The 12,068-nt window shown below is 37.7% G+C and overlaps 1 protein-coding gene across 1 annotated transcript in view; it reads right to left on the bottom strand.

Moving 5' to 3' along the window:
• The window catches only part of LOC139944673 (uncharacterized), a 60,841-nt gene that overhangs the window by 35,825 nt on the left and 12,948 nt on the right, over positions 1 to 12,068 (bottom strand). The window contains exons 13-16 of the mRNA XM_071941745.1: positions 11,621 to 11,689; positions 10,710 to 10,718; positions 9,223 to 9,368; positions 8,695 to 8,761 (exon numbers count right to left, since the gene is read on the bottom strand). Coding sequence (XP_071797846.1) covers positions 8,695 to 8,761; positions 9,223 to 9,368; positions 10,710 to 10,718; positions 11,621 to 11,689 — 291 coding nt within the window. The remainder of the gene's footprint in view (positions 1 to 8,694; positions 8,762 to 9,222; positions 9,369 to 10,709; positions 10,719 to 11,620; positions 11,690 to 12,068) is intronic.

The following is a 12,068-nucleotide window of genomic DNA, read 5'->3' as shown; positions in this document are numbered from 1 at the left end:
CTCGAATCATTTCTTAATTCTAAGGAGAAATGCTTAGATTGGTTGTCTTTGTAGGGAGTGAAAAAAGTCCATCCCTAATCTGAGATATTTTAGATAGTGAGTGGAGTTTTGGGGCTTGTGAGCCACTTGTAGTAAGTGTGATTTTGTTTTCCTTTTTGGTAAGTTTGTTTTCTAAACATTTAAAAAAAAGTCCAACAATGCAAAGATCAACTGTTCACCAAGTTGGCCTTGTTAATTTCACATAAAACAGCCACAATGGCACCAAGATCTGAATGTCCAGCCTAATTGCCGCTCTTCATTTTCTCATACTGTTTTTCTCAGGCTCTTAAACCTCTCAAATTTTCTGCATTCTTAGTCCAACCTTAATTATTTCCTGTTTATTATGCTTTCTCGAACTATTTCAATAAAATGTGGACATAAACTTGATTTACTTTTAATATATCAAGCAATAAGGGAAACTGACTGTGTAATTGTTATGAGAAAATTAACTTTTGCAAACCATTTACCAACTAAAAGGACCAATGGTATAAATGCACAAAATAGTTAGAGGCTTGATGTTTCAACCGTAGCAGATCTTTCTTGAATGCTAAATTTTTAATCAGAGTTTGCCCTTACTTTTTTAGTGCATAGTCAGCTGGACAGTTAGCTTGTCACTTCACTGGTCCCCCAGCTTTTACACTTGTAGATTTTCTTCCTACTGTTATTTGTGTGGGACTTGAGTTTCAGTGGATTAAATGAAGTGTTTGGGAGCAAATGGACTAGTCAGCAGGGCCAGTAAGACAGTATTTTGAACAGCTACTTATTTACAAGTACATGTATATCCAAATTTACACAGATTTGATATATCATGCATATCATATGGCGATGCACAACAAGTAAGAATACTGGTCTTGGACATAAACCATACAATGGCCTTTAAGAGTACTTTAGCAATCACTTTACATGTAAGTTGTCTTACAAGAAGCCAATCAAGTTCCATACATGAAACACTATTCCCGTACTGTACATATGCATGCCCTCCGCATCAATTTATCAATACTGCAACCTGCCATTTTACCCCTCAGCACAAATGAATACTTCAAGTGCTCGACGAAACGATGATAAAAGGCGACCTGAAAGTTTCAAGAGCAGCTCTAGGGATGTTTTGAAAAATCCCCAAACCGCTCTCAATTTTTCCAAGATGTATTGTGAAGTGGGGGACTCATGGAGTGTGCAGGAAACATGCAGGAAATACAGCTGAGCTTGGCAATGTGAATGAAATTATAAGAGTGGGGTTGCAGGGTTAACTTCAAGTGCTACTAAATACAGGGGCTATGCATAAATCGACCACTAACATATTCTATAATAGAGAATGGCTCACTCCATTTGTTACAATGTAAATGCTGCTTTAATATCCTTATATATTTCAAAAAAAAATATTGACAGAATAGGGAGACCGCCAACATAAGGCTAGATAGGATAGATAGCTCAGTTGGTAGAGAGCCGGCACATTAATCAAGAGGTCGTTGGTTCGAGTCCCACTCTAGTAAAATGTTCTTTGTTCAACCCAAAATCTTATAATATTTCCATAACAAAAATATATAAACCAATATATTAAGAAGCCTGGGGTCAACTTCACAAAGCAATAAGCTTTATTAAACTAATCGCCTTACGCCTTATCGCCTCACACTACTCCTGTTTATCAGGCAGGCCTTGAAACGCATTCCTACAACCGTCTCAACTCCTTAGGAGTATGCAGCACCGGAAGCCAAATGATATTCATGTGATTCTATTGATTCACATCAACAACCTCAACCATCAACAACCTCACATCAAGGGTCCAGGCTCTGTACAAGCCTAGGCTTTTTCTTGGTGCCATCCTCTTATCACCCTTTGTTCTTTTGTCTGGTATGTTTCATGATTATTTATTGTGATATTTGGAAATAAAAAACAAACAACCTCTACACCCGCAGTCTCCCTGAAGTAATGAAAAGCGATTATAAGTTGCCAACAAGAACACGACCAGGATTCGAACCCACACTCTGATAACTCAGGCTTCAGAACTTGAGTTGGATGTTCTTAGACCATGTGGCAATCATACACCACTGATATTATTTCTTGCAAGAAGAAAGAAGAGTCAAGAAAGAATATTCTTTACTCTGAAAATTTCCATTTCAAGACTGTAGATTCCACATGTACATGTCCAGCATACAGTCGACCGGAGTGAAGTGCAACCTTGAAACTATTTCATTAGTCAAGTCTGCCGAAATAATCTCCCCCAAATGAATCCGATTATCCGACGGGGCCCAACATTTATCTATCTCACATGATCAGGTTTCACTTGTTGCTTAGTGCCCACACGTCCGCAAAGCAATCCAAGATTGATGAGGAGCCAGAGAGAGAGAAAGATAAGAAACACACAAGAATAAAAAGGGGGGCCAAGAAAAAAAAACTGCCGCAACCTCAAGTTTCCAGAAGCTCTCATTTTTTCATTCAGACATTATTATGACAACTTTACCTCTATCCTGCCCAGCCATGATCAGATTTATTTCCTTTCTTTGGAAACCAAGTAACAGGTTTTTAATAAGGTTTTGATTTGATAAATTGTGATGATCGTGTTACAGGAAAGACTAATATTGACACTGGAGCTCCGCTAAGTGAGTTTATTTCGGCCCCGCACATGGGAACGTGACAGAGTGAATAAACTTCCCCGGCAAACGGAAACCCTTTTGTGAATCCACGAGAACTTCTTTGTGATCACATCCGTGGTTGTTTCAGCAGCTGGCTTTAAAATAAACCACTTTGCAAAGGTGAAAACCTATTGAAATTAATTGATTACCAAAATTGGGGATAAAACCAATCCCAAGAAAACCTGAAAGAGAGAGATAGAGAAAGTGACTGAAGCTCTGAAAATCACTTTTTAAAGGCAGTGGACACTATTGGTAATTACTCAAAAATAACTATTACCGTAAAACCTTACTTGGTAACGAGTAATGGGGAGAGGTTGATAGTATAAAACATTGTGAGAAACAGCTCCCTCTGAAGTGATGTAGTTTTCAAGAAAGAAGTAATTATCCACCAATTTGATTTTGAGACCTCAGATTTTGAATTTGAGGTCTCGAAATCAAGCATCTGAAAGCACACAACTTCGTGTGACAAGGTTTTTTTTTCTTTCATTATTATCTTGCAGCTTTGACGACCAATTGAGCTCAATTTTTCAGATGTTTGTTATTTTGTGCATATGTTGAGATACACCAAATGAGAAGATTGGTCTCTGACAATTACCAAAAGTGTCCAGGGTCTATAAGCAATAAACGGACTTTTATGAAGATTCATAGCGACTGCAAAACTGATTTTTAAATTTTACTCGCAGTTTTATAAGCTGAATCAGCTGCCAGGCCTGATACTTCATGGGGACAACGAAGGCGACTGCCTCTATGCCCCCCGGTCATTGCCTTGGTGCCCTTGAAATGCTACAGTATGAATTTACAATTTCCTCAGGTGCTTTTTACCCAGGAGAAAATGCTTTGGTGCCCTTGCCCTTCCAAATACGAAGCATACAGGCTTGAATTGCAATTCACAAACTAATAAGGCGAGCTGTTTCAACAAGTCTTTTGTTCGCTCTCTTTTCACCGGAGAATCTCAATTTCCTGCAGTTTCCATGGCAACATACCCATCACAGAGATAGACAAAGAAAGACATGTTATGACTGAAATTGTAAGAATGGGCTTCCCTGAACATCCATTCAGTCACAGGTTGTTGTTTTGGTTGAAATGTTTTGTCCCGTTCTAATTGGCATATCCAAGATGCTTATGAAGCAAAAGCGCGGCAGGGGAGTTTTTCCCTAAAGTTGTTTACTAAAGGCGAGTGCAGTTTCCTCAAGAGAGGGTTTTGTATTTATTAAAGTATTCACAAAGGGAGAAAAGTTAGCTTGTAAACATGTACAACAAATCCTCTTTCCCTACGTATGAAAAAAACTGATCAGCATGAGCTGAAAATGTACCTTGGGGCATTGTTAGCAAACAGGTAGGTCCCTCAAGCAACTACCTGGTGATCATCAGAGCTTGTTTGGATGAAGTAGGTTTAGCTTCTACAAACAGCATCATACATGTTTTATAATAGCAATAATAAATAAGTACTCCTAAATCCCCTCTCAAACTGGTTACAAATATGTCATTAATTATTCACCAGCTACAGGACTTAGGAAAAATGACGAATAGATGACCATTTAAAAAAGTCTACAGTTGTGATAAACTCTTACATTATTTATTTTTTAATTTTGTTCAGTGGTGAATTTAGTCACGGTATATCATCTCAAAGTTGAGTGCCATCAGCAACTGTGCAAGAATGGATGCAAATTCATAATTTAAAGACTGGACTGTTTAAAATCTGTGGAAAGTTGAATGACATTCCTTCCATGACATTAATACAACACCTTGAAAGGTATACAAGTTAAGGCGTTAAACACTGCTGCCAGAACGTGCCAGAGCAAACCCCTTCTCTTTACGATAGTGTACTACTTTTTGTGCATTGCACAACACACAAGACCTAAGGCTTTAAAGGCAGTGGACACTATTGGTAATTACTCAAAATAATGACTAGCATAAAACTTTTCTTGGTAATGAGTATTGGAGAGAGGTTGATAGTATAAAACATTGTGAGAAACAGCTCCCTCTGAAGTGAAGTAGCTTTCGAGAAAGAAGTATTTTTCCACAAATTTGATTTTGCGACCTCAGATTGAGAATTTGACACTCTGCTGATCTGAAAACACCAGCCACAACACGCAAGGAAAACACTGTACTTAATCAAGATAATCCTTGGAAAACAAAAAATTACAATAAAAAAAAAAAATAACTCCATTATTCACACATTTCAAACACTAATTTCTGGTTTAAAAAAATATGCTCCACATAAAATGTTTCTTTTTAAATCCCTGCAAAATTACATCTTCTTTACCAAATACTAACTGCATAGCCTGAGTTTTGAAGAAAAGAAACACAAGTATAATTGCTTTCAGCTACACAGTCCTGCTGTCTGAACTATAAATACATAAGCCTTTCTTTGGCTCTTGTCCAACATTTTGTCTGATAAATTGGCCAGTTTGGCCTCGGAAGGCTAATTCAAAAAGCCTTACTAGCATAACTAGCGTCTTGTGAAGTTCCCTCAGTTGCTCAAGTATGTCTGCATCCTGTAGAGTTTCCTAATTGCTACATTTCTTTTCACTAATAATGAACAGGGGATTTCAGAACAAGACCTGCTCACTCAGTGTGGCCTAACTAGATGTTTTCATTTAGCAGCAGGTTTCCAGGCTCGTGAAAATATAACACTGCCACCATCCCACCAACCTTTTAAAAAGTATGGCGAACCGACTAAATATATAATATATATATTGGATGTATCTATGCATACAGCACACTTATTCATATTTCAAATCTTAAGGGCAATCTCATGATTTTATAACAGTTTGTATAAAATCTTCTGAAAGCTCGGCCCAATCTACCACAAAAAACAAGTAGTCTAATATATTGGATTAACTTTTTTAAACATTTTTTCTTGAAAGCACAATCATTTATATTTCAATTTTAAAGGGTTATTCCGTGTTTTTATAAAAATTTCTATAAAATCTTCTAAAAGCTCATCCCAATCTACCAAAAAAGTATTAAAAAAACAGTAGTCTAATATATGGATTTATTTATTTGAATACATTTTCTCTTTAAAGGCAGTGGACACTATTGGTAATTACTCAAAATAATTATTAGCAAAAAACCTTACTTGGTAACGAGTAATGGGGAGAGGTTGCTAGTATAAAACGTTGTGAGAAACGACTCCCTCTGAAGGGGAATAGTTTTTGAGAAAGAAGTAATTTTCCACGAATTTAATTTCAAGACCTCAGATTTAGAACTTGAGGTCTCGAAATCATGCATCAGAAAGCACACATCTTCGTGTGACAAGGGTGCTTTTCTTTCATTATTATCTCGCAACTTAGATGACCGATAGAGCTCAACAATTATTTTATGCATCTATAGTCTAATGTGTTCTCATTTTAAAAAAAAAATTTCCAATTATGCTGCTTCAGCTAGGTGATTTGCAAAGGAATTCCGCTGTCATTGTTTGGGGTAATCATTTAAGATATGAAGGGTTTAATTTGCAGAACTATTTGCCAATTGTAAGCACAACATCCTGTTTGTATAGAATCTCATTTGATGCTCCATTAAGTTCTACACCAAGACTGACCCTAATGGGTTTTAGCAAAATAGCAAGGTTTCTAGTTGGGCAATTTTGTTCAAAGAAGAATAAGAGGTTTGGGAATAGCACTCAGTGTTGTCGTTTTACTTTTGAGTTGAAGGTCAATTAAAGTACTACTGAGTACTAGGGTGAGTGTCCGAGTACCGAGTCCACAAAGTACCAAGTACTTGCATCTCCGAGTAAGGGTATGGGAGAAGTCCGAGTACCAAGTATTCTGATATTAAGTACTAAGTACTTGGATTTTCAAATAAAAGTACAAGTGTCTAAGTACTAAGTATTTATGATAATCGAGTACCAAGTCCAACAGCCAAGTACTTGGATCTCCCAGTATGAGTACAAGTGCCAAGTACCAAGTATTCTGATATTCAGTACTGAGTTCAACAGACAAGTACCAAGTACTTGGATCTCAAAGTGTGAGTACCAGTACAAGAAATAAGCTCTTTGAAATTGAGTCCTGCCCACCCCTTCTAGATAAAATGGGTATAGGGAACCCAACAGAGGGTAACGCTACAAACCTTTGGGGTTTCCCCCATCCCTCCTCTACCCCTTTTTCAGCTGCAGCCCTCACCCCTCCCCCTCTAACATTTCAGTTCTTCATGCCTATTAGATCGTCGTCAACACTCAGCCATTTTATAGCACTGAGCAGCAATATTGACGATAGTCAGCATATAGATACAGCCAGTTGTCAAGGTTACAAATGTGTTGATGCATTGTTAAGTACCATTAAGCTCCTGAATTGATAGCATTAGATTCAGGGGGACAAAGAGTGCGTCGTAAATGGAGGAATCGTTTGTGATGAAAGATCCGTGCTTAACCTCAATTTAATCACTTCAGTCATGTTAAAGGTGCTCTGTAATGGCTTTCTCCCAGGCAGCGTACACTTGAATAAGCAGGTGTTTTGTGAAAAGTCTACAAAAGTGCAGTGTTCTTTTCTTAGAAATGGGTAGTTTTTATATTGTTTTCCCTTGTCAACAACAACAGCTCACTGACAGACTCACACATTGTCCAAAGTCAACATAAATGTGAAGGCATGTGAGCCAGTCATTGGTCATAACCAAGGTATGACACAACTTTCAACAGCCAATCAGCATTATTGCAGTTCAGAGATTCAAACTTTTTACATCTTGCAATCAGGGAGATTGGATATAACAAATCAAGGAGATAATTAGAACTACACTCATTGTAACAAGGAAAAAGTTTCCTTAACTAGGGAGATCGTCAAAAAGCTTTTAATCAGAAAATGGAAAGATTGTTTTGTTTTAAGGGAGAGTTGGGAGCTCTGTTACTGTTAGAGTGATCTGGGCCCAAATTTCATAGAGCTGCTAAGCACAACAATTTGCTAAGCATGAAATTTTTGCCCTGATAAAAACAGGATTACAACCAAATTTCCATTTGATTTGCATGATAAGCAAACAGCAGCTGAATACCAGTAACAAGCAATGCAATAAAAGGAAATTTGGTTGGTAATCTTGTTTTTTTATCAAGGAACGAAATGTCATGCTAAGCAAATGTTTGTGCTTAGCAGCTCTATGAAATTGGGCCCTGGACAGTCATGTGTAGAGAGTAGTTAAACCCAAGTCAATAGATAAGACCAAGGAAAATCTATTGCAAACTGCTTCCCAACCAAATAGACCTGCGGTATAAATGCAAATTGTGGGAATGGCCTCTACTCAAAGAGAGGGCTTTTGAGGAAGATTGATTTACGACTAAGATTGATCTTATAGCTCATTGTGAAATTGAGCCCAGGACAAATAGCAGACAACAAAATCACCATTTCATGGTCTTAGGATAAACCCAAAATGGCCAAAAACAAACATAGCTTGTTTAGGAATTGACCCAAACAACAGACAAGGCTTTGGTTTGATGCAGAATTTATACTGGGATGGGGTCCACAGAGGTAAAAGACAAGTAAATCAACCTGAATAAACCAGCAGGCCCATTTCATAGAGCTGCTTAAAGACAGTGGACACTTTTTGTAATTGTCAAAGACCAGTCTTCTAACTTAGTGTATCTCAACATATGCATAAAATAACTAAATTGTCACACGAAGTTGTGTGCTTTCAGATGCTTGATTTCGAGACCTCACCATCTCATTCTGAGGTCATGGAATCAAATTTTTGGAAAATTACTTCTTTCTCGAAAACTATGTTACTTCAGAGGGAGCCGTTTCACACAATGTTTTATACTATCAACAGCTCTCCATTACTCGTTATCAAGTAAAGTTTTATGCCAATAATTATTTTGAGTAATTACCAATAGTGTCCAGTGCCTTTAAGCACAGAAAGCAGCTAAGCAGAACAAAATCATGCTTACCAGCCAAAACTTCATGTCCCATCTTTGACTGGTATCCTGCTTATTTTTTACTTGGCATAAAAATAGTTCAGCAATATTTTCCGCTCTATGAAATAGGGCCCTGTTTATCATAATTTTTTTTTAGGATGTGGGAAATAAACAAGAAAGGTCACTCACCTCTTGGTCACAGTTGGCGAAGTAAACATAGCAGTTGAACTGCTTGGAGATGGTGCATGTGGTGTCACTGAAACATTTGTAAACAAAATGCATTATTTATTTATTGAGTGCCCAAAGAAATTGGTCCGAATGAATGAAGAAAATTTAGCATTCCATTTTGCCCTTTTTACACCTTTGTCAGTTAAAAATAAATTGTAAAAAACGTAAATTTACAGACCAATTTATTGTTTGTCGCAATGGTAGTGTTCCGACTCTCGCTTAAAAGTTTCATGGCTGCCCTTTGCCTAATGAAAATGGCCTTGCCCTCTGAATGATGACATTCCAGGCCTGGACCTAAGTTCATAGAGCTGCTTAAGCACAAAAAGTACTCAAGCACCTCAAAGTTATGCTTTTCAGATTAAGGTTACGAGCCAAACTACGCGTACAATTTGTGACTGGTATCATGCTCATTCCTATTAAGCAGAAATTTGTTAAGCAATAGTTGTAGCTCAAGCAGCTCTATGAAATTGGGCCCTGGTTGACGCTTACCCAGCAACATAAGCAAAATATAGAAGAGCATCCGTCCTCCGGCCGCATGAGGAGATTTCTGGGTAGCAGTGCTTCATGAAGACGGTGTCTTCGTCTGATGATTCCCACGTAATGAGATTCGTCTCCCCCAACTCAAGGTACACATCCTGTCAACAATGGAGTGAAAACATCAATGGAAATAAGTTGTTTCTATTAATTGTGACAACAAATTTAACTCTTAAAGTTTTCAATTTTTGCTTCAAGTAATAGATCACAACTGAAAATGAGTTGGTTAATGCTAAATAATTTCGGGTCGAACAGAGACAAATATGATAGAGTGTGATTTGAACCTGCGACCATTGAATTACGGTAATGTACCGGCTGCACTCTACTGAGCTATCGACATGTAGCTCTAATGTTGGTGATCTCCTTATTTTGTTAAAATCTTTGTTCGGGGTCGCAAGTTAGAAGCCTTTAAACCTTGACCTGTCATATATAGCGAGGGATCACGCAAAAGTTTACGATACAACCTGGAAAGCCGCAGCAGAGCAATAGACCACAAGAAAAATTTCTTATAACTAGTCAACAAAACATTTATATTTAATATCTCTCAAATCGAGGGTGTCCGTTTGGCTTCTTTGTTTCTAGAATATTTGTTATTTGTAGTAGACCTCAAAAAAAAATAATAAAAAAATCTAATATTACAGAGATCCCTAAAGGTCCATCCTAATTTCTTTGTTTAATTCTACACTCGCTGCCTTTACTGCTGATCTTTGTTCACTATTTTCTTTTGCATTAATGATGAACAAAACTGCCAATGTACACTGCAATTTGAGAAATTTTAACTCGACCTCAAAGCAAAATGGGGAAAAAAAGACAACACATTCCAAGGTAATTGCTTTTTTCATAATGTAATGGGCAATTATTAAAAAAGCCCAGTGAGTTGGCAGTTTTCAATAATCTCATTATCTTTTTTGGTCCTTACATTCCTTGTAATTGACTGTTTTCCAGAGAGATCAAATTATCACTGATGTAGATAACCGTCCGTAAATGTCAACGCCCAACAAATCACTTTGAGAAAGGGGCTCAGTCAGGCTGGTGTTTATATCTGGTTTCATTGACATTAAATGACTGAGAATATTTCTCCTGGACAGGTTGCAAGTCCATCTCAAGCTCTGGTATTGTACGCAGCAGATTTTGGGTTCGATACCTTGTCATGACACTTGTGCCCTTGGGCAAGGCACTTAACCATAATTGCTTAGTACAAAATTGAGAAGGTAGTGCACTCTGCTCTAGCAACAAGGCTCCAAGTGGGTGATACCCATGCCTTAATCCTTATTATTTTATGTTATATTTGTAATGATAAAAGAGATAAAAAGATAAACAGAGTCTACAATTGAGGACGCTCCAATTGCATGACATTGTGAATGGAATCTTGGTTGATGATGATGAATGATAAAAATTAGTGAAACGGTGAGCAAGTACAGCTTAATGATAATGAAACTTACCTTGTATGTCTTTAAGAGATGACAATTAACGGCAAGATGCAGAGAATTACAAACAGAGAAGAAGGAAAAAAATAGAACAGAGTTTGTCACCAATAATATACAAAAATTGCTGTTAGCATAAAAACTCACTTGCAATGAGCAAAGAAGAGCTCTTGATAGTACAAAACATTGTGAGAAACGGCTCCATCTTTAAGGATTCGGTTACTTTTTCAAAATGTCCACAGATTTACATTAAACTTACAGGGTTTGAAGATAATGATAGTGGAATACTTCCCTTCAAATATTACTAACTGAGGTTGGGTAGTTTTTGAGAAATGAGTAAAACAAGTCACAAAATTATTTTCGTCTCAAAAGACCAAAATTATGTTAGCTCGAAAAATCCCCTTAACCAGTTATGATATTATACCAAAACCATAGCATAAAAAAATAACTGGTTAATACGCTTTAACATGCTAAAACTGAGACGAAAATTAAACTTTTACTCTCAAAAACTACAGCACCTCAGTAAGTAAAATTTCAAGGGAAGCTGTCTACTATCATAATCTTCAAACTGTGTAAGTTTTAATGTAAATCTGTGGACATTGTGTTTTTTTGAAAAAGTACCTACCCCCCTTTAAGCAATCAAATGTATAGCTTTTGAGAAAGAGGTAATTTCCTTGCGACACTGATGACCAATTGAGCACAAATTTGCATAGAGTTATTTTATGCATACGTTGGGAAACACCAAGTGAGAATACTGGTCTCTGACATTTACCAAAGGTATCCAGTCCCTTTAAGGTCGGGGGTCGCACAAATATCAGGTCAGTTTTGTTCGGATGGGGGAAGTTTACAACCAAATAATGTGGCACCAAGAGTCAATTATTGGACAAAACTGAGGACATAGAACTTTGTAGTTCCCGATCATTATTTACCGAGGAATTTGGTCCTTTCTCTTTCAGAACGCTGGCAATAGCGCTCTCTATGACCGCGGTTCCACCATCCTACATAAAATGATTGAAACTATGATCAAATGATTTAGAATCTCTTCGAATGATAAGAAAGTATACTAAGATTATTCAGGTAAGCTCACACTTGGTAATGTTTACAGAGTGCATTCGATTAGCTTCCCTGGGTCGACCTGCGGTGCTCACTTGGGTGAGCCCTGACAAGAGCTAATGGAACGATCACACTCGGCCTCTCGTGGTGACGGCATGCACTTCAGGTCATCCCCCAAGTGAAGTGACCCACTCCACAAGCAGGGCACTGGGGGCTGACCCGGGTGAGCCCCTGGAATGACGTCAAAGCTATTCGAATGTACCGGGGGCAGACCAGGGTCACCCAGGGAAGCTAAACGAACCCACCCACAGTGTGGTTCATTTG

The sequence above is a fragment of the Asterias amurensis genome, chromosome 11, assembly GCF_032118995.1.
Source record: "Asterias amurensis chromosome 11, ASM3211899v1".
In the NCBI taxonomy this organism is placed as follows: domain Eukaryota; kingdom Metazoa; phylum Echinodermata; class Asteroidea; order Forcipulatida; family Asteriidae; genus Asterias; species Asterias amurensis.
This window is presented reverse-complemented; position numbering and strand designations above follow the sequence as displayed.